The sequence below is a fragment of the Daucus carota genome, chromosome 3 (genome assembly GCF_001625215.2).
Source record: "Daucus carota subsp. sativus chromosome 3, DH1 v3.0, whole genome shotgun sequence".
Lineage (NCBI taxonomy): Eukaryota > Viridiplantae > Streptophyta > Magnoliopsida > Apiales > Apiaceae > Daucus > Daucus carota.
This window is the reverse complement of record NC_030383.2, coordinates 36,830,827-36,852,946: the sequence shown is the minus strand read 5'-3', so window position 1 is coordinate 36,852,946 and position 22,120 is coordinate 36,830,827. Positions and strand designations below refer to the sequence as shown.

At 36.0% G+C, this 22,120-nt stretch overlaps 2 protein-coding genes across 2 annotated transcripts; one reads left to right on the top strand and one right to left on the bottom strand.

Annotated features, from left to right (window-relative positions):
* The first annotated feature begins 1,891 nt into the window (after window positions 1–1,891).
* On the top strand, window positions 1,892–3,393 carry LOC108213355 (probable L-type lectin-domain containing receptor kinase S.7). The gene has a single exon (XM_017385141.2). It carries the CDS (start codon window positions 2,110–2,112, stop codon window positions 3,133–3,135), a length of 1,026 nt encoding a protein of 341 aa, XP_017240630.1. The 5' UTR covers window positions 1,892–2,109; the 3' UTR covers window positions 3,136–3,393.
* A 797-nt stretch (window positions 3,394–4,190) lies between these two features.
* On the bottom strand, window positions 4,191–6,694 carry LOC108211146 (tubulin beta-2 chain). The gene is made up of 3 exons (XM_017382670.2): window positions 6,206–6,694; window positions 5,192–5,461; window positions 4,191–5,093 (listed from the first exon to the last, which is right to left on the bottom strand). The coding sequence occupies exons 1-3, from the start codon at window positions 6,597–6,599 to the stop codon at window positions 4,414–4,416; spliced, it is 1,344 nt and encodes a 447-aa protein (XP_017238159.1). The 5' UTR covers window positions 6,600–6,694; the 3' UTR covers window positions 4,191–4,413.
* Window positions 6,695–22,120: the final 15,426 nt, after the last annotated feature.

The following is a 22,120-nucleotide window of genomic DNA, read 5'->3' as shown; positions in this document are numbered from 1 at the left end:
TTTACATTAATTAACATATATTTATTTTTTTAAAAATGTACATTCGTGTATATAAAATAAAAACTCTACTCAACGTGTATTGTCGTGTTCGTATACCGAATATTGAAAACCAAACCCTAACTTTTCGTGTCGTGTACCAAATTGTCAGGTCAATCTGTGATGTTGCATAAATGAAGACTACATATAATGTTGCACAAATGTAGTTGTTTATAGATGATGGTATCAATTGCCTGTACCCCAAAACTTTGGATACGATCTAGATTTTGTAAAATAATTTAAAATCTCAATTGAATATTCTGATATTTTTATGAATTTTAAATAATCTTAATTGAATATCTTCATGAATAAAAAAAAATTCTTAAAATCTCAATCGAATACACCTCAATTCTTTTGTTTGATTTCTTATATTTTTTTATTTTATATCTGAAATGATGTCTAATTTGTGTGTGCTTGTTTTAGCATTTGTTCCGGAGAATATATTGGAATGTGAAATTCTTTGAAACAGGTTCCAACTTACAAGTAGGAATGCATGAATACGAAATTTGAAAATGAAAGAAAATACAAGAAGATGACAACAACAAATCATAGAAAGGAGTCTAAACAAGGTTGGTTATATAGGAGCAGTGAATGGTCCAAATCATCCATCCCATGCTTCCCTGTCTCCACCCTCTTGTCCAAATTCTCCATTTCACATTCATATGTTACTAGGGTAATTACAAGTACATAGTTCCTGTTTGTGTACACAAATTCCAAGTTGTTGTCAAGTTTAGACAAGACGAGTTTAGAGTTTATTCCAGCATCTTACCTGATTATATTGTAACGATTTTTCTATGGTGTGCCCATGGGCACATGCTAAGCGCGGAAAATTTTGTGCTTGGATCATTTTGATTGGCTCCTATCTCATGATAATGGTGGACCCCCCCTCAAATACACCAACCACACCAATCAAAATCCCCCAAATACAAAAATTTCCGCGCTTAGCATGTGCCCATGGGCACACACTAGCCAAACCGATATTGTAATAGTAATACTCCTATTAATCTAGTTGCATGCGCACAGTTTAGTTTATCAACTCAAGAAATGGTGCTAAACTAGGCACGGTCTACTAAACTATAACGTGGACTTCTTTTTTACATTCCTCGTCCCTACATTTCTCCACCTTTTGCCCTACTCACAGTCCTAAACTCCTTTCTACTACCCACCGGATAGAAGTTCGCCTCGTCCAGATTCGACTCGATTAAATTATATGACTTGATTTCACTAAATAACACAAAAGTACATATAACTTAATTTTGGATAAAACCAAACTACACAATTATATAAACAATTATATAAAGAGTTTGGCTAGTGTATATTCATAAGTATATGTGTTAAGCGTTAAATTTGATGTATCCAGTTTTTTTTATTAACGGAGCTTTTGTTTATGTGGGGTCCATCATTATTACATCCTGAATAATTAATACTCCCTGCTTCCTATTTTAATTGTCCACTTAACCAAAATCACATATTAAGAAATCATAAATATAACTCATTTTGTCTACTATCATTGCACGGATTACACAAAAAAAGATAAAACTCATCTGCCATATTAATTACTTACTGAATACAATGTTAGACTTGTTCACATATACTCCAGCTTCACAGCCAGCTTTACGTATTGTCGTAGGAAATTTATGGGGATTGTGCATATGGGGAGTAATAGTCAATTCTTGAAACTACAATATTTGCTTTGAATGAAGAACTGGACTAATATTATAGGAAATTTTTTTTTGCTAAGTGGATAATTAAAATGGGAAAGAGGGAGTACATTGTTTCATTGATTTCTCGTCGGGGATTTTAAATAAAAGTGAGCAGATGATAATAAAGAATCTGAAAAGATAATGCATACCCTCAGTCAGCTAGCACTGAGAGAAAGTAAAACAAAGTGTTGGAGTGAAGCCATTTAAATTTTGAGTAGCCCACCACTTCACCGCTCTGCTCTGCTTTGCCAACCCCTTTTTCTCTCCCAGTTATTCCCCTGCACTCAAACCCTAAACACCCCATTTAAATTCTTTCAGAAATGGGCTTCTCTCACAAACCCTAGTTGTTGAGCTCCCACCCAGATCTTCAATGGCTGCAACTTCCCCTTTAAGGTACTTCATTCTCTTCTCTGTCCTGTTTCTTTGCTTTAGATCTCTAGCTGGTGAATCCAAGTCTTCATTTTACTTCAATAACTTCAGTAAAGATTCAAACTTTAAGTCCCAAGTTGATCTTTATGGGGATTCAAAGGTTGTGGATGGTGGGTTGTGTTTGGAAATCAGTGGTTCTTCTGTTCTTGGTACTGGGAGGATCATTTACAAGGACCCCTTTAAGCTTCTTGAAGTGAAAAGTGAGAGCTTGGTGTCTTTTTCCACAAATTTCTCATTTTCTTTGTCACAGTCTTATGGGAATGGTTTAGCATTGTTTCTGGTTCCAGTTGGGTCAGTTGGACTGTTGGCTGAGAGAAAAGTGGAATTGTTTAGTGTTGGATTTGAAATGTCTATGGATGTTAAGGATGGTCGTGCAAATGGTATTGATTTTGGTAGTTTTTTATCGGTGAAAGTGAGTAATGTTTCTTCGGTTAAGTTGGTGTTGAATAGAGGTGAGAAAGTGCAAGCTTGGATTGATTATGAAGCCAGTTCAAAGCGGTTAGAGGTCAGATTGAGTAAATTAGGCCAGATGAAGCCTGTTGGTCCGGTGCTTTCGTACTCGATTGATATGTCACTAATGTGGAAGGAGCGTGAGGTGCTTGTGGGATTAGGTTTGATAAATGGAAATTCTTCACAGTTGTGCAATGTGTATTCTTGGGGATTTAGTTCAAGGCGAGTTCCACATCTCATGCATTCACAACCTTTGGATCCCGAGGTTCATGTGATAGAGAAGAAAGCTCCGGTAGTTCACAAAAGAAGTGATTGTGTGACTAAAATCTTTGCTGCACTAATCTTTGGAACTGCGTGTGGCGCACTTGGAGCATTCTTTGCATTGTTTGTGTGGACAATATTTGGGGGAAACGGGCGTGCTATTGTTCCTGAAGATTATGCTGTCCAGCCTGTGAAACTTGAGTACAAAAAGTTTGAAGTTGTCGTAGATAAGCAAATGGAAGGTAACAAACAATAGGTGTGTACGACTAAGAATTAGTTAGATATTTTTGAGGTTGTAAATCATTTAGCTTTTGCGGTTGCAAGTTCCATTCTTTTGGTGGTTGTAATTTGGTGATCAGTGACCAAATTTACCTATGATCATTAAACTACAACTTCTCATTCAGGTGGAACAGCAGCACCTAGTTTTTAAGAGAAGATGTATTTATCTTTAATATCGATTATTGTTGTCAATCAAAAGGATTTGGTGTGAAATATACTAGTTCTCTTATCGCTATTCTTATATACACACCCTTTCATTTTGTAGTTGGAACTAATATTGCAAGTGTTTAAAGAAATTGAATGTTATAATGTAAAATAGTCTATGTTCCGACAATGGTCACGTAAACCAGAAAGTAATATTTTCCTGTATTTCTGCTAAAATAAGAGCACGACGCCTGAAGGATTTTCAAGCTATGAAGGAATTTCAGGTGCTTTCTCAATTCTGAAATGTTGTAACTTAAACCTGGTAGATTAAGATCTTGGATTCCCAACTTTTAACAACCAATACCAAGAACTCTTAATCCAAAGTTTTAAAGAAAGCAAATATGTTGCTCACTTCCAAGTTTCAGCCAGAAAGTGGAAAACATCTTGTACAATTTTGTATACTAGCTTGGGTTTCGTTTTCTTATATGACAGCGATGTATCTATTAGAAAATCGAGCAGAGCAGGCAACCCCAGTTGATAAATTTGGAATTCATTATCTTGAGTATTCAGAGTTGGATGAACCTGTATGTGTAGAATTCATAAGAATATCTGCATTTCCCCTTAATTGTATACACTCACAGCATACATCTCTCACCGCTTCTATCCACAACAAACCTTCCTATGTAGCATATTTGATTTCATCTGCTTCAACATTGTAAAAGTTATCAGTCAAGCAGATGTCTTAATGCGGATGACCAACAACTCACAGCACCCTGAACAATTCACACTGGCCAACGATCAAAATATGACGGGCATTGTAAAATCATAGGTTTCCGACCAACCCGATCATATCTTATCAAAAACTATATAAATTAATACTACTAAAAATGGATAATAAACATTCATAGATTAAACTGAACAAAGGAACATAGAATTTTAGAATCCATTGTAGGGTCTGCAGCAAATTGTATTATAGAAAATTAAACTACACCTTAATAGCCTAATAATAAGATATAATATTATTGAAGAAGATTAGCAAGAGGCAACAGAAAGTTGCAAGCATGCAAATTCCATTCAAGACCACCATTCCGCTTCAACTTGCCTTTATCAGTTACATGCCTTGTGCCTCTTCCTCCTCTTCGTCTTCGTAATACTCTTCCTCATCAGCTGTGGCATCTTGGTACTGCTGGTACTCCGAAACAAGATCGTTCATATTGCTTTCGGCTTCAGTGAATTCCATCTCATCCATACCCTCACCAGTATACCAATGCAAGAAAGCTTTCCTCCTGAACATAGCTGTAAACTGTTCACTCACACGCCTAAACATTTCCTGGATAGAAGTTGAGTTCCCGATGAAAGTAGATGCCATCTTCAAGCCAGTGGGTGGTATGTCACAAACAGTTGACTTGACATTATTTGGAATCCACTCAACAAAGTAAGAGGAATTTTTGTTCTGGACATTGATCATCTGCTCATCAACCTCTTTTGTGCTCATTTTTCCCCTGAACATAGCAGAGGCTGTCAAGTAACGACCATGGCGAGGATCAGCTGCACACATCATGTTCTTCGAGTCCCACATCTGCTGGGTTAGCTCAGGCACACTCAATGAGCGATACTGCTGTGAACCACGAGAGGTCAATGGCGCAAATCCAACCATAAAGAAATGCAGCCTAGGGAAGGGGATAAGATTCACAGCCAACTTCCGAAGATCAGAGTTCAGCTGACCAGGGAACCTTAAACAGCATGTCACACCAGACATTGTGGCCGAAATCAAATGGTTAAGATCACCAACTGTTCCACAAAATCACATAATTCTGATAAGTAAATAAGTTGGACAGAAAATATATATTTATAACCAAAACTAGAGTAACACAAATGAAAGATCTTACAGCTAGGTGTAGTGAGCTTAAGAGTGCGAAAGCAAATGTCATAAAGAGCTTCATTATCAAGAACCATGCACTCATCTGCATTTTCAACCAACTGATGAACAGAAAGGGTTGCATTGTAGGGCTCCACAACAGTATCGGACACCTTGGGCGAAGGGAACACAGAGAACGTAAGCATCATCCTGTCAGGGTACTCCTCCCTGATCTTTGAAATCAGTAGAGTTCCCATCCCCGATCCTGTTCCACCTCCAAGTGAATGACAGACCTGAAATCCTGCAGCATCATAAAAATGTATCTTATCATCAACATCACAGCAATCAAATGAACAACATTCAGTTGATCATTATAAGTAAATCAGAAATACTTGAAGAAACAAAAATAATATTCAAATGAGCAAAGTGATCGAAAGCTGTAAACATAAACAAACTAAACAGACCAACTCAAACAACTAAACAGGCAAAAACAATTAAATCTGCATTACATGAAATAATACAATCCTATATAATTATACACAGGATGGATCAACATATCAAAATCAAATAAATATCACCACTTGTTGAGCACAACTATAACAGAAACATAAATCTTATGGATCTTATGCTATATTTCAACAAAATAAGCACTATATCTCTAGTAAAACAAACTCATAACAAACAGTAAAAAGAGAATAGTAATGGAGACTCATAGATAAACAATCCAGATGATAAACCCCCATTAATATACACCGCGTAAACATCAAAATCAGATGAATTACACTAACTGTTCCATGATATGACCAACAGAAACAAACAATTCAACTCAAATGTCTAAATTTAAGTTCACATCAGCCTATACAATCACAATTCAACATAATAACAAATAAAATCCAAAATAAAAATGAAAAAAAACATATGCACGCCAAATGTTTGATAAAATTCCCAAGGGAAAAAAACACCGGAATAATCTATAACAAAGCAACCCAATAAGATACACATAAAAATGAATTAAAGGAATATAAAAGATGAAAGAGTTATAGACCTTGAAGACAATCACAATTCTCGGCTTCTTTCCGGACAACATCGAGAACAGAATCAATCAACTCAGCGCCTTCAGTGTAGTGACCTTTAGCCCAATTGTTACCAGCACCAGACTGACCAAACACAAAGTTATCAGGCCTGAAGATCTGCCCGTACGGCCCAGATCGGAGACTATCCATAGTGCCGGGCTCCAGATCCATGAGCACAGCCCTGGGAACGTAACGCTGAGAACTGGCTTCGTTGTAGTAGACGTTGATTCGTTCGAGTTGTAAGTCGGAGTCGCCTTGGTAACGGCCGGTGGAATCGATGCCGTGTTCGGCGCAGATGACTTCCCAGAACTTGGCTCCGATTTGGTTGCCGCATTGGCCTCCTTGGATGTGAAGGATCTCTCTCATCTTGGTGTGTGTTTGTTTTGTGTTTTGGAGAGAGAAAGAGAGTGATTGGGAGAGAGATACGAGGGTGCAGTGGTGGCGTGGTGGGGTGGGGGTGATTTTAAATGATAAGGTCAGGGTTAGGGGTTTGTGTTTTGAATTTTCGAGAAGCGGGATTTTTTTATTTTTCAAATTTTGAATATCCGACTCGTTATATATTTATTTTTAACGTAATCATTTTGGTATAATATTAATATAAATTGGGTTTTGGTCCATGACAACTGATTGTCAAGTAGGCTTTATCTAACATACAGCTCCATTACCATCATATCTGTATTTCAAGGGTGAGGATTCAAACTTTTATTTTTAAGTATCCGCTATAATTTTCCGCGGATAGGGAAAGTTCCTATCCGCTGAAATTTTCCGCGGATAGAAACTTTCTCTATTCACGGAAAATTATAGCGGATACTTAAAAAACGAAATTTTAATCTGGATCCTTGAAATATAAATTCGACGGCCCTAGAAGTGTATGTTAAATAACCTGTCCCTGACACCAGGACCCATATTAATTAGATAGATTAATTAATTTTCATATTTCGAGGAATTTCAAACAGGATGTGAACTAGTCATACTTCAAGTATACTTGAAAATAGTGAATTTTTTTACAAAATATGATTGATTTTCTTAACTTTTTAAATCAATCTTTAAAATATTCGTAGTATTGACGGGAGCATTAACCATATCAAAATTGTGATACTGAGAAAATATGACACTCTTATTGGTTGACTGGTTGACGAACAGCCATATCAGCGTGTCGTTTTGATAGGTGTCGAAATAATTAAAGAATTATTTATGACTCCAACATATAACACGACCCGATTAATAAAGGCCCGGATATTAGTAAAATTCGTACGAAGTCAGTACAAGTCCAATAAGGGTTCGGACCGAAAACGTGTACAGATTGTAAAGGGCCATAATTGGACCTGAAGTCCTATAAAGGCCCAGTGACGAAATAATAATCCAATATGGAGACTCCCAAGAACTCCATCAGTTAAATAGCACTTCAAATTTTTCAAGGATGAATTATCTAGGAATTTTAAATAGACATTGACTACACAAAGATAAGAGTCTTATCTTATCTCAGGCTGAGAAACCAACTTTCATGAGATTTCTAATACATGGAATTATACTTCCATTAAGTCTCTAACTTCGAGACTACTATATAAAGGAATCTACCCTCACAACTAGAATTACGTTTAGACTTGATTCCTTACACGGCTAAAGATACGTAGGCATCTCGAACTCCAAGAACAGTCTAAAAGAACGACGCTTTCACCCTCGTTTTAGATCCATAACATCTGGCGCCGTCTGTGGGAAGAAGATAACAACCATGACGAAAACACGCCCATAGTACGTTCCGAGGTTCATGTCCCACCAAACGGATCAACCACCGGAATTTCAACAAAATCAGGGTCGGGGTACCCAACGTCGTTCCAGGCAGAACAACCATGAGTCTCGTAGACCCACGAATCAAGAATATTAAAATAGGATTCGAGCCTTTGAACAGGAGATCGCACAAATGAAGATATGGCAAAACAACAACCCCTTGAATCACAACCAAGGGACGAGAATCCTCGACTAGGCCTGCCAACGGATCAGGTTCGGATCAGATTAGCCTAAATCCATATCCATATCCATTTATTTTATCGGATCGGGACCGAATTTTTTACAGGCCGATCTATATCCGGATCCATTAGGAACACAGATCACGGATCAGATATCCGGATCCATTTAACTTTTTTTTGATTTTTTTAGTACTTAGATTTAAAAGTCTTTTAATATCAAATAATTATACGTTGTTGTTAGGAATCAATAATTTTGATGATAACATAAACACTTTGTAACATGTTTTATTTAACATCTTTATCAAAATTCAGTTGTAATTGTTATACTTCTTGTCCTTGAGAATTATCAACGGATGGATAGAATAGGATGGCTAATTGTAAATATCCAGTGCCATGTAATTTTGTCTAAGTGAAGGATATTCAACTGATGAGTTGTAACAATTCAACTGATGAAGATTGGACCGTGTTTCAACAAATGAAGACCAAGCTTTCAACTGATGAAGACAAAGTGTTCAACTGATGAAGCTGAAGTATTCAACTGATGAGACTGGAACAACATTCGATCGATAAAGTTTGTAATTTATCCGATGGATGAAGACACTTTCAACTGATGAAGCAAACATCCATTGAAAGTGACTAAAGCTTAATTCTGACAAGTCACATGGATCGAATTACACTAAAATAGACATGGAAGCCTGATTAGGACAATAAAGAAAAACCAGAAACATTCTTATCTCATGCAATGCAATCTGGATCAAATCAAGATGATGGTCAAAGATGAAGACATCACGGAAAGCTTGCATAAGACAAAAATGTGCAGCATAGTTTAGATTAGAGTGCACAATTTGTATTCTAGTTAAAAGCTTTGTAAACTTGGAGTATATAACCAAGTTAGTAGCATCAGTTGAATTTGTTCGAATACTTGAGACAAAATCTAAGAGTTAGAAACAGTTCAAGTGTTGAACCTGCAGTTGTGAGAATTGTAATCAATCCACAGATTCTTCAATATAAAATCTTACAGGTGGATCATTCAATCCACCCGTATTTTTAATTCTTGGTGTTTAACTGATTTATAGTTTTATGTGTTCTTGTCCTTAAATCTTTTAATTTGAAAAAGATTGTATTCAACCTCCCTTCTACAACCTTTCTCATAGTTGGTGTAAAACAACAGTTGTCTTCAAATTAAAAACAAATAACTGAATTACAATTTTTAAAGTTCAGAACACACACTCCAATATAATATTAAAGTTTTAAAATCAAATAAAAATCAATGAAATGAAACACAGGCCGCTATGATGCAAGATTGCAAGTTGCTAGATGACTTGAAGTCTTGATCCTTGATGCATCTTCATCCTGTTAAAAAAATACATAATAAGTTAGCAAAAAAGAATACACAAACTAATTGGCTCTGCTTTATCAAAAATGGCTAACAAATGTGACACTAGTTCTTTTGCATAACATGTCAACGCACAGGCACATCATATCATTACTACTTTGTTTAAGTTTTGACCGCACTATAATTTCTAGAATATTATCACAATATTTGATATACACCAGAGTACCAGACACAATTCTTAGTATCTTTTAAAATATTCCTAGTACTCACTGATCATTATTACAGTCTACCAGGACCAGGCACCATCATCATTTTAATTATCAAAATATGCAAGCATGTATACTGATTTCATAATTACCTTTGCCTGGACTACAGAATAGGTTCCTCCGTCTACTGATCTACTTAGACTGCTCATTTACATTCATGTTATTCAATAAAAGAAAGTTATAACAAGCATGCTTATTTAGAAATTAAAGTGCAGTAGATAAACTTACTTCGCTTTGACGGAATCCAATCAGCTGTAGTGATCAGTGCTTCCACTGCCTCTGGAAGTAATGAGGCGCGTGTTTCATCAATTACTCTCCCACCTATGCTAAAAGCTGATTCAGAAGGACTGTTGTAGCTGGAATAGCTAGTACATCTCGTGCAATCTTGCTTATCGTGGGAAATCTTGTGCTAGGTAAATCTTTGCCTGCTAGGTAGGAGGATAGCAAGTTACAAATTCTGTCTCGGTAGGACCATTGACTGACCACTATGTCAATATTAAATTTTCTTGACGTCGAATGAGTCTCCTCTTCTAAATATTGATCAAATTCTGACTTCGGCACATAACGATTTCCAACAGACCGTTCTCTTAGCCTCCATCTTTTGAAGTCATTTAATTTGCTGCTCTGTGATGATGCAGAGTTTCCTACACTATTACTGGAAATAAGCTCTTCATAACCAAGATCAGCAATTGTAGTTTCAGCGCTAATTACTCTACCACCATACTCGATATATAGATCAAAGAAGGTTGTCCGGACTTTTTTAACATGTGAATAAGATAGTTCCCTGCCATGCAGCTTATCATAATAGTACGCGATAATGTCCATTTTAAATCGCGGATCAAGAATCACAGCAATAGCAAGACATACACTGCATTCATCCCAATATTTTGAAAATTTCAGATTCATAGGACCTGCCATAGTACGAAGCAACACTTCTGGACTATTTTCCCATTCACGCAGTTGAAGTTTAATCTCACAAATATCCGGAAAGAACACATTGGCAGTGGGATACCTTGTACCACTAAATGAACAGAAGCATCACTAAAAATTTTCAAACAATCACGAATTATACGTGCCAATTTCCATTCTTCTTTGCTAGGATTGAACACATAATTTTTATCCATATAAGCAAGACGGTTAAATGCTTCTTCATAAATTAAAGCAACATCAAGCATATCAAAAGTAGAATTTCACCTATGTGGCACATCCATTGGAACATTTTTCTTTCCTTGCAACTTTAATTGACCAACAACTTGATCGAATTTTCATTTTCCATAAGAAGACTTAGATATATATCTCATGGTTCCACGAATGTTATTTAGAAGTGGCTTAATTAGAGCAATTCCATCTTGAACAACTAAGTTTAAAATGTGAGCACTACAACGAACATGAAACAAAGCACCGACACATGGAAGTCTATCCGAAAGCCAAACTTTTAAATGCCTAACTATGCTATCATTTGCGGATGCATTATCAACAACCATGCAAAGCAATCTCTTATCTAAATTCCACTCCATGATTAATTGTGAGATAAATCTAAACAAACCATCTGCATCATGTGGCCATGGAATAATTCCGTAATTCAAGATTTTTTTTCTCCCACTCATCATCAATGTAATGCACAGTTAACGAAGCATAAGCAAAATTCTGAGAATCAAAAGTCCAAATATCTGTAGTAAGCGTAACCCTACAATCCAGCCCATCAAGCATCTCATTAACTTTAACTTTCTTTATTTCATGTAGCTTAATAATATCAGCCCTTGCTATGTTTCGAGTAATCATCTTGAATTCCGGATTCTGACCATTACAAAAATACTCGAAAAACTCATGTTCAACTATAATAAATGCATAATTATGTTTAACGATCATTGTTGTTAAATCTTCTAGACTCTTACATTGATCAAACTTAAACGCCTCGATCTTAGTTGAACCATCACCAGTTTTCGTAACGAAAACTGATTTCTGCCCAACATTTTTATAAATCTTTGCATTACATCCCTTCAAATGATTAGCCAGATGGCTAGTTCCTTTGTCGCTCTCTCCAACACATGACTTTTTACAATGAACACACAAAGCCTTTTCAATTCCATTGGCATCTTTACATGTTGAAAAATCATTCCATACCTTAGAAGTTCTCTTCCTCTTTTTTTTATCGAATCTTGAGAAGCATCCACGATATCGACCTCAATTGGATTATCAGATGTATTCTCATTCTGGTTTACTGTATTTTAACTTGTTGTGTGCTGAAATAGAAATAAAAACAATCAAAATCAAACATTGATAATAAGTCGTAATACACAAGAATCAAAATAAATACTTAATATACCATGATTAAATTGGAAAAGATTCGATAAAGAAATCTTCAGCAGTAGATACGTGTCAACTATGTCTATGTGTAGTCTGTAGATGCGGCTGTGGGAAAAAGAAGTTAGGGTTTTCTTGTAGTTATAAGTTGGGCCAATGAAGACTTTGACGGTTTATTTGGATTTAGGCCTATTTGCATAAATTATAAAATCTAAAGTACAACACTCTAACTATTATAAATAAAAATAAATTTTAAAATATATATATATATATATATATAGGGATAAGATTAAATAATTTTTTTTTTAAATTACAAACTTACAAACTTTTTTCTGAATTTTTTTATTCTCCCATCGTGTTAATCCTTAGTTATAAAAAGTATCCATAAAAATTCTTGAAAAAACATCATAATTTTTTAAAAATAACGCATAAATATATCGTGCATTCAACACATTTGTAAACGGGGTTCAACATCGGGTGTAGAACACTAATTATCATTGTGTTGAATATATCTATAAAGATGCTTAAACTATACCTTTAGGGTTTGGATAGGGTCTAGAAACATAAATATTAGTTAGATAATACGTTTAACTTAGTTCTTACATTGAGAAATTATTTTATGTACTTATCCAACACAATTTTAGTCGATGTTCAACAAAATATGTTAAAAAAATGTTGAACTCAAATTGTATATGTGTTGAACACATAAAGTTTGTAAGTTTGTACCAGAACCCACCCCTATATATATATATATATATATATATATATATATATATATATATAGGCACTTGCTCAAATGAGAACTTTCTTAAAATGAGAACCGTGAGAACTTGTTTAATTTATCAATATCTCATTCATTTGAAGGGCCCCGCCAGGGGCACCTTCACAAAAAATGTATATAATTACGGTCTCCACCTAGCTAGTCGAAAAAAAAAAAAATAAAAAATAAAAAAAAACCACTGATGACGTGGCAGTGGACTTTTTTTTTTGAATTTTTTTTTTTTTGACTAGCTAGGAAGAGACTAGTTTTATATACATTTTTTATATTGGGTACCCACTAGTTTGATGTTTAGATTAGCCAAAATATGATAAATTAAGGAAGTTCTCACGGTTCTCATTTTAAGAAATTCTCACTGGAGTAACCCTCTCTCTATATATATATATATATTCTACCGGATTGGATCATTAACAGATCGGATCACCCTAAATTCATATCCGCTCCATTTCTTATCGGATTTTTCTTATCGGATCAAATTTTGGACCAGATTTTTTTTAACAAATCCATATCCGCTAAGGAGCCCCCGGATCGGATCAGAGCTCCGATCCATTGACAGGCCTATCCTCAACGTTCAGGTATGAATCAAATTCACTTGTTTCCTGCAGGTGATCCTGATAACCCCTTTTGTCAAAACCTATGGATGGAGAAGTATTGTATGTGTACTTCACTATTTCAGAATGAAAGGCATATGTTCAGCCTATTTGTATTTAAAGAGGTACAACTCAACTCAGATAAGAAAGCTCAGTAAATAGCAAGTCAACGGAATCCGTACGAAGAACGTCAAATGATTTATGGGGATTATATGTCAGATAAATTCCAGGATGCTGCTGCACACCACTGAAAGAAGTTCATTAATATGTTCAAGCCTCAGTGAACAAATAATCTTTTGTGGCACGTCCAGGAGTTCAGAAGATATAAAGTTTCTATACTTTATTTTATCAGAAGATTCCATTTAATGAAGAAGTACTTACAAGACGAAGACTCGACGAACAAATCAAATTCTTAATGTTTATTTGACAAAGAATATTTGAGTTAACTAGATACAGATGAACCAGACAGTGCATTTGTGTATCAGTTATTCAAATTGAATATTTGAAGTCAAGCAGAGTTGGTGGTTCGTTCGTCCGACTGATCAAGACGGAGTTATTAATGTTTAAAGAAGACGGGAAGCAAATCTACTGAAGAAGGTGTGATTTAATATTTAATTGATTATTATCTCACTTCTCAAGTAATTAAATTAATTATGTAATTTATTTGTTAAATTAATTCATTCACGAATTAATTTAATTTATGAATTTATATGATTAAATTAATTAAGTGGATAATTGTCTATTTAAATATAATCTACAAATTACAATCAATCATCCACTCAAGCTCAGCAAGACAATCAAAATTGTCTTACCGAATATTTCTGCTGTCAAGACAATCAAGATTGTCTGCCCGAATGATTGTCTGGAAGACAATGGCTGTGGCTTCCCAGACAATTCTCAATTGTCTGACCGAATGGTTCACCGCAAGACAATTTGAGATTGTCTGCCCGAGTTTGCTCTGCCAAGACAATGGTGATTGTCCTACCGAGTTTTTGCAATTGTCTGAAAGACAATTGTCTGTGTCTTCCTAGACAATCTATGATTGTCTGACCGAGGCAATGCTTTCAAGACAATTCTCAATTGTCTGACCGAATGGAGATTGTCTGACCGAGTGTTAAATTGTCTTGCTAGCCTTAAAATTGTCTTTCTGCTGTGTCTTGTGCTTGCAAGGCAATCTGAAATTGTCTTGCCCTTGCTACTTTGTCTTTGCAACTCACAATTGTCTTGTCTTTCAATTGTCTTACATGTACAAATGCTTTGCCTATAAATATGGCATTGCATCCTTCATTTTCAAGTGTTCATTCACTTTGTAATCAAAGCATTTTGTAAAGCTTTCAAGTTGTTCGTAACTTGCTTGATCGTTATATCCACAGTTTTCTGTGCTTTGATAACCCGGTTGTTTTAATCACTAAATCTAGAATATACCCTGTCAAATTTATTCTACGAACTTTAGTGGACATTAAAACTGAACCATTTTAATTATATAACGACTTCAAACATTGTTATATTAATTAATTTTAATCTGATTAACAAATCATATTCAATCAGATTAACTTCCGCGACGATTTGGTACTGATTGTATTCAACCCCCCCCTTCTACAATCATATCTGGACCTAACAATTGGCATCAGAGCGGTTGATACCATTTTTCCGTATCAGATCCTATACACACTCTGTAACGTCCAAATATTTTTTATTCGAATTAATTTTATTCCAAAAATTAATTTTGATTAAAAATATTTTTCTTTCAAAAATCTAAATCTCTCCAAACACTATTCATTTCAAATCCTTAAACATGAGTACACAAAAGATCAGTAGCATCAAAATCCCACCGTTCAGCCAGGAACACTTTGGCCTATGGAAGAGGCACATGTTCCTATTCCTCCGCACTGCGAACAGAAAATACATCGGGATTTTGGACAAAGGTGTTACTACTCCGATGAAGGTCATATTAGCACACGAAGAGGATGGTGTGTTGATACCTCATCAGGTCATTCCGAAAGAACTTTCTGAGTACACAGACGAAGAGAGTGATCAGATGAACTTAGATGATGCTCTTCAACTAATCTTGGTTGAATCTCTAAATCCAGTGATGTACAATGCTGTTGTAAATTGTACGAACGCCAAGCAAATCTGGGATACATTAGAGATTATCAATGAAGGCTCAGAGGAAGTTAGGGAAAACAAGAAAGAGATACTGATGGCTCAGTATGAACAGTTTGGTTCCCATCCTGGTGAAGGGATTTCAGAAGTATTTATCAGACTTAATAATTTGATAAATAATTTAAATCTGAATGGGAAATTCTACGACAAGAAAGAGGTCAACATGAAGTTTCTCTTAACCCTTCCTGAACATCTGGAACACAGAATCACTGCCATCAGGGAAAGCAGAGACCTGAATGAGATTTCTCTGGAAAGACTCTACGGAGTTTTGAAAACTTATGAACTGGAGCAAGTTCAAAGTAAACAGAGATATGGCTGGGGAAAAACACAGAACCAGTCAAGAGCTCTAGTTGTTGAGTCACCTGTACTGGAGGAAAAGAAGAAGGATGTTGTTGTTCCTTCTAAGACTACTCAGGAATTTGTTGTACCTGAGATGGGTCAGACTGCTTCTACCAGTGGTGACGAAGAGTTCTATACAATGGAAGAGCTTGAACAGTTAGAAGATCAATCTCTATCACTGTTTGCCAAGAAGTTTGGAAACATGAGATTCCGGAAGAACCCTTCCTATAAATACAAACCTACTGTTAGTAAGTTTCAGAAGGGAGGCTATTCATCTTCTACAAGCAAAGGAGGATACAAGACTGGGATGGTGGACAGAAGCAAGTTCAAATGCTTCAATTGTGGTGAACCTGGACACTTTGCAACTGAATGCAAACAGCCCAAGGTTCAAGGAAAAAGAAAAGATTCGTATGATGAGCTGAAGCAGAAGTATGATGCACTGGTTAGAAAGCATCATGGTACTTCTGGAAGTCAAAGTTTCAAAAGCAAGTCTTATCTGGCAGAAGGCAAAAGCTGGGATGATACAGATAGTGATGAAGAGGAGCAGCTAGGGAATGTTGCTTTCATGGCTACTACTGGATCATCTTCACCTCCTCCTGCTGGAAGCTTTCAGGTAGATCCTACATGCCCTAAACTGTTTATGCAATTAGGACTTGAAAGAGATGATGCTATTAAAAGGATGAAAGCTGCTAATCTTAAAATTGATACTTTAGTCTTAGAAATTCATGCTTTTAAAATGAATGAGATGAAAGTATTAAAACCTAAAATAGAACAATTGACTATGGACTTAGGATTACAATGTGCTAAAGTCAAAGTTCTAGAGAAAGGTGAGATTGCCTTAAGACTTCAGCTAGACGAAGAGAAAGTGAAATGTAAAGCCTTTAAGGATGCCTCCTTGATAGTCAAAGAACTTAATGATAAACAAGAGATCAAGAGAACTGTTGGAATAGGCTTTGACTATAACAAATCTGTAGGTAAGGCTAGCAACATTACTCCTTTTAAGAAGAGTGCTGAAGAGAGAGGGATTCCTTTTGTTTTGAAAGATTCCCTTAAACCTTTGTTTAAAACCTCAGAAGCTGAACCTCTTTTAGAGACTCCTGTTGTCATTAGATATGAACTAAAACAGGAAGACCTTAAAATGAAAGAGAGTAATGAGATGAGAGATGAGATTCTGACAAACCTGAAACCAATTAAAGTGAAAGGCAATGTTAGGTTGCCTAAAGCTGGTTTGGGTGTCAACTCTGAGAGAACTAAATTCAACAAGCCCAATAATTTTGTTATTAGTAAGAACAAGAACAATAGATGTCATTCTACTGAGAACTTTAAATCTGATAACAAGGTTAGAGTAGAATCTATTGATGTTCCTACTACTATGACTGATACTTCTGATGTTCCTGCTTTTGATGCATGTCATAAATCTTGTAGTGTTGATAATTGTATGACTTGTGCTTTCAATTTGATGTCTGCTTATTTTAAAAATTTGCATGCCAAAAATGAAAACACATCACCTAGACAACACACAAACAACAAGCATGCTAGATCAAAGACTGCTAGTCCTACTCATGTTAGGAAGGAGACTTATGTTCCAAAGTCTAAAACTAAGGTTTATAAGGCTGTTGTTAAGGAAGTAAGTTCAGTCAAGTCTGAACCAAGTATCAGTCCAAGAGGCTCTGTTGTATTACCTAATAGAAATCAGTTCTTTAAGACTGCCGGACCCAATCAAGTGTGGGTCCCAAAGACTGTCTAATCAAGTTGTCTTTTGCAGGGTGCCAGTGGAGTTGTTCGTGTTACCTGGGTGCTTGACAGTGGAGCATCAATGCACATGACTGGCAATAAATCCCTGCTGGAGGACATAAGAGAAGGAGCTGGCCCTACAGTCAGTTTTGCTGATAATAGCAAAGGTCGTACTGTGGGATATGGCAAGTACAAAATTGGAAGGATCATCATAGAAGATATTGCAATAGTTGAAGGACTTCAACATAATCTCCTGAGTGTCAGTCAATTCTGTGACAAAGGTTATTATGTTCATTTTGAAAAAGAGATATGTATCATTAAACATATCAAGGATAAGCGTCCTTCACTATGTGGCATAAGGAAAGGCAATATATTCGTAGCTGATTTGTCTTCAGGCCCAGGAAACGAAGTTCACTGTTTCTACGCCAAAGCGTCAGCTGAAGATAGTTGGTTATGGCATAAGAAGCTCTCACACCTCAACTTCAAAACCATGAACTCTCTTGTCAAGAGAGATCTAGTGAGAGGTTTGCCTTCCCTGGAATTCTCAACTGATGATCTTTGTGAAGCTTGTCAGAAAGGAAAAGCGAAGAGAGCATCTCACAAAGGAAAAACCATCAATACCATTACAGATCCACTTCATTTGTTGCATATGGATTTGTTTGGCCCCGTGAATGTTGCATCTATTGATGGAGGAAGATATGCCTTAGTCATTGTGGATGACTTCTCTAAATTTACTTGGGTTTACTTCCTGGCTTCTAAGGATGAAACTCCTCTGACAGTAATTGATCATATCAAGTTGGTTGAGTTGGAAAAAGGTGTTCCTGTAAGAGCTGTAAGATCAGACAATGGAACTGAGTTCAAAAATCAAACTCTAATCAATTTTTACTCTGAAAAGGGAATTAGAAGGCAGTATTCAGCACCAAGGACTCCTCAGCAGAATGGAGTCGTCGAAAGAAAGAATCGTACACTGATCGAAGCTGCAAGGACTATGATTGCTGAAGCAAAGCTTCCTCTGTACTTTTGGGCTGAAGCTGTGTCTACTGCCTGCTATACCCAGAATAGAACTTTGATCAACAAGGATCATATGAAAACTCCATTTCATCTGTATAACAACAAGAAACCTTATGTCAAACATCTTCATGTCTTTGGAGCCAAGTGTTATGTTCTCAAGGATGGTGAAGAGAACTTGAACAAGTTTGAGCCAAAGGCTTCTGAAGCAATTTTTGTTGGTTATACAAATAATGCTTATAGAGTTTTTATAATTGATACTCTGTCAGTAAAAGTTAGTGTCAATGTTACATTTGATGACACTAAACTTCCAAGTATACAATCTGCTGATCCATCTGAGTCTCTGAAGTTTGACAACTATCCAGACTCTGATTCAGATGATGATATTCCACCTGAGGTTGCAACAGGAGATGACAACAATGATAATGATCCAGGCAATGGTGGAGGAAATGGCAATAATGCTGGAGATTCCTCTAATGCTAGTGGTGGATCATCAAGTCAACCTGGCAACAGCTCAGGGGGAGCTGATGGATCAACTAGTCACACACATCAGCCTAATGATGATACTGCTGAATCATCAAGGACACAACTTCCAAGGGAAAGGATTTGGAGCAGAGATCATCCCTTTGATCTAATTATTGGTGATCCTGATGTTGGTGTAAGGACTAGAAGTGCTACGACAAATGAATGTCTATTCTCTGGTTTTCTTTCACAATTAGAACCAAAGAAAATAGATGAAGCACTTGCTGATCCTGATTGGGTTCTTGCCATGCAAGAAGAACTCAATCAATTTGAGAGACAAGAAGTCTGGGCCCTGGTTCCAAGACCAAAAGGAAAATCTACAATTGGATCTAGATGGGTCTTCCGTAACAAGTTAGATGGTGATGGCATTGTTGTAAGAAACAAAGCCAGACTGGTTGCAAAAGGTTATTCTCAGGAAGAAGGAATTGACTACGATGAAACCTATGCTCCAGTTGCTCGTCTTGAAGCCATCAGAATATTTCTTGCATTTGCTGCACACTCCAACTTCAAGGTATATCAAATGGATGTGAAAAGTGCATTTCTGAATGGAAAGCTAGAAGAAGAAGTATATCTGGAACAGCCCCCTGGCTTTGAAAATCCAGAGTTTGCTGATTTTGTATACTTCCTATTCAAAGCTGTCTATGGACTCAAGCAGTCACCAAGGACATGGTATGACACTCTCTCTGAGTTTTTAATTGAAAACAATTTTACTAGAGGTGTCATAGACAAAACTCTCTTTTACAAATTGCATGATAAGGATATGATATTTGTACAAATATATGTTGATGACATTATATTTGGTTCTACTAACGATAACTTGTGCAAGAGATTTGCTAAGTTAATGCAGAGTAATTATGAGATGAGTATGATGGGTGAACTGTCCTACTTCCTTGGTCTTCAAGTAAGCCAAAAGGATGATGGAATATTTATTTGCCAATCCAAGTATGTCAGAGATCTTCTTCGAAAGTTCAATCTAGAAGACTCTTCACCGGCAAAGACACCCATGGCCACTGCCACAAAGCTTGACCAGGATAAATCTGGTAAGAAAGTTGATATCACAAGCTATCGAGGTATGATTGGCTCTCTACTTTATCTTACTGCAAGTAGACCAGATATCATGTTTGCAACATGTTTGTGTGCTAGGTTCCAAGCTGATCCTAAGGAATCACATCTTATAGCCGTCAAAAGAATCTTTAGATATCTTAAGGGTACACCTGGTTTAGGTATTTGGTACCCTAAGAATACTGGTTTTGACTTAACCGGCTATACAGATTCTGATTATGCAGGATGCAGGATTGATAGGAAGAGTACGTCTGGAAGCTGTCAATTTCTAGGACGTCGGTTGGTTTCCTGGTATAGCAAGAAGCAGCACTCTGTGTCTACTTCTACTGCTGAAGCTGAGTATATAGCTGCTGGAAGCTGCTGTGCTCAGATCTTGTGGATCAAGAACCAACTGAATGATTATGGTGTTGTAGTAAACAAAATTCCCATATTTTGTGATAATACAAGTGCCATAGCCATTTCCAACAATCCGGTTCAACATTCAAGAACCAAGCACATTGATATCAGGTATCATTTCATTCGAGAACATGTCATGAACGGTACAGTGGTGTTACATTTTGTACCCACGACTGAGCAAATTGCTGACATCTTCACTAAACCACTGGATGAATCCACTTTCTCTAAGTTGGTTTGTGAGTTAGGGATGTTAAATATGACATAGTTCTCTTGTATATATTTTTCATATGTATTATATGTTTTTATATATTTTTGTGAATTTTCTGTATAATTATATCGATATTATTAGATTTTATATGATTTTCTGTATGTTATCTGATAATATTCTGAGTAATTATGCATGTTTGTATATTAGTCTGTAATTTTCTAAGTGCTCATACACTCCCCTGTACTATTCCCTAAGCATTTAGATAATTATCTGTAGGTATTTTGTATTTTTCAAAATTAGTTAAGCATAAATATTTGATTTTAAGTTAATTCATTTTATTGAATTAAAGTTAAAGTCATAAGTATTTATATTTAATTAAAGTTGAAATTTACAAAATATTTGTGTAATATATACTATTGTTTTTTATTATAGATTTTTGATTTTAATTGCAAAAGGTTTTATCTTTTAAATTAATCAAAAATCATATTATTATTATTTGTTTTTCTGTTAGACAATTACATTGTCTACTGATTGGCTCGGCAAGACAATTGAAATTGTCTTGCTGAACCGGTTTTTCAGTATAGTTTCAAACAACTCGGCAAGACAATTAGATTGTCTTACCGAGCATGCATTGTAACCGCCTGTTGTATCAGTAAGACAATTGAAATTGTCTTACTGACACTTAATTTGTCTGCTTCGATAAATCTCGGCAAGACAATCTTAAATTGTCTTACCGAGACTTAATTAGCGTTTGTCTTGCTGTTTGTATATAATTGTCTCAAGGCAATTCGAGCAAGACAATCTCGTTTGTCTTGCCCGTTGCCTTCATCTTCTACACTGAGCATATACACACACGATCACATACATACATACACGCTTTCGAACTGGGTTTTCAAGTTTATACCTAAAACTTGCTGAGATTCGTGTTTTTCAAGCATTAAGCTTGCTTTGTTACTTTTAATCCGTCGATTTTGAGTCGAATCTCTGTCGATTTTTTTTTTTTAAGTTGTTCTGAGTTTGAGCTTTTAAGGATCGTTCTTGGCTGATTCTTGACCGTGTGTTGTTGACTGTGTGCATCTGCTACTGAAACCGAAGAATCGAGTTCGTGATTGCTTGGATTTTGAAATTAGGGTTCTTGGTTTTTGAATTTGGGGATTTTCTAAGTTAAGGGCTTGTTTGGCTTGTGATTATTTGAATTTGGGGTGTTTAATCTT

Bases quoted from the DNA above. Each gene is read 5' to 3' on its own strand.
- LOC108211146 (XM_017382670.2), bottom strand. From the start codon at position 6,599: ATGAGAGAGATCCTTCACATCCAAGGAGGCCAATGCGGCAACCAAATC. The intron at 5,462-6,205 runs GTCTATAACTCT...ATGATGCTGCAG, and splicing joins GAATTGTGATTGTCTTCAAG to GATTTCAGGTCTGTCATTCA. The intron at 5,094-5,191 runs GTAAGATCTTTC...TTTGTGGAACAG, and splicing joins TAAGCTCACTACACCTAGCT to TTGGTGATCTTAACCATTTG.
- LOC108213355 (XM_017385141.2), top strand. From the start codon at position 2,110: ATGGCTGCAACTTCCCCTTTAAGGTACTTCATTCTCTTCTCTGTCCTG.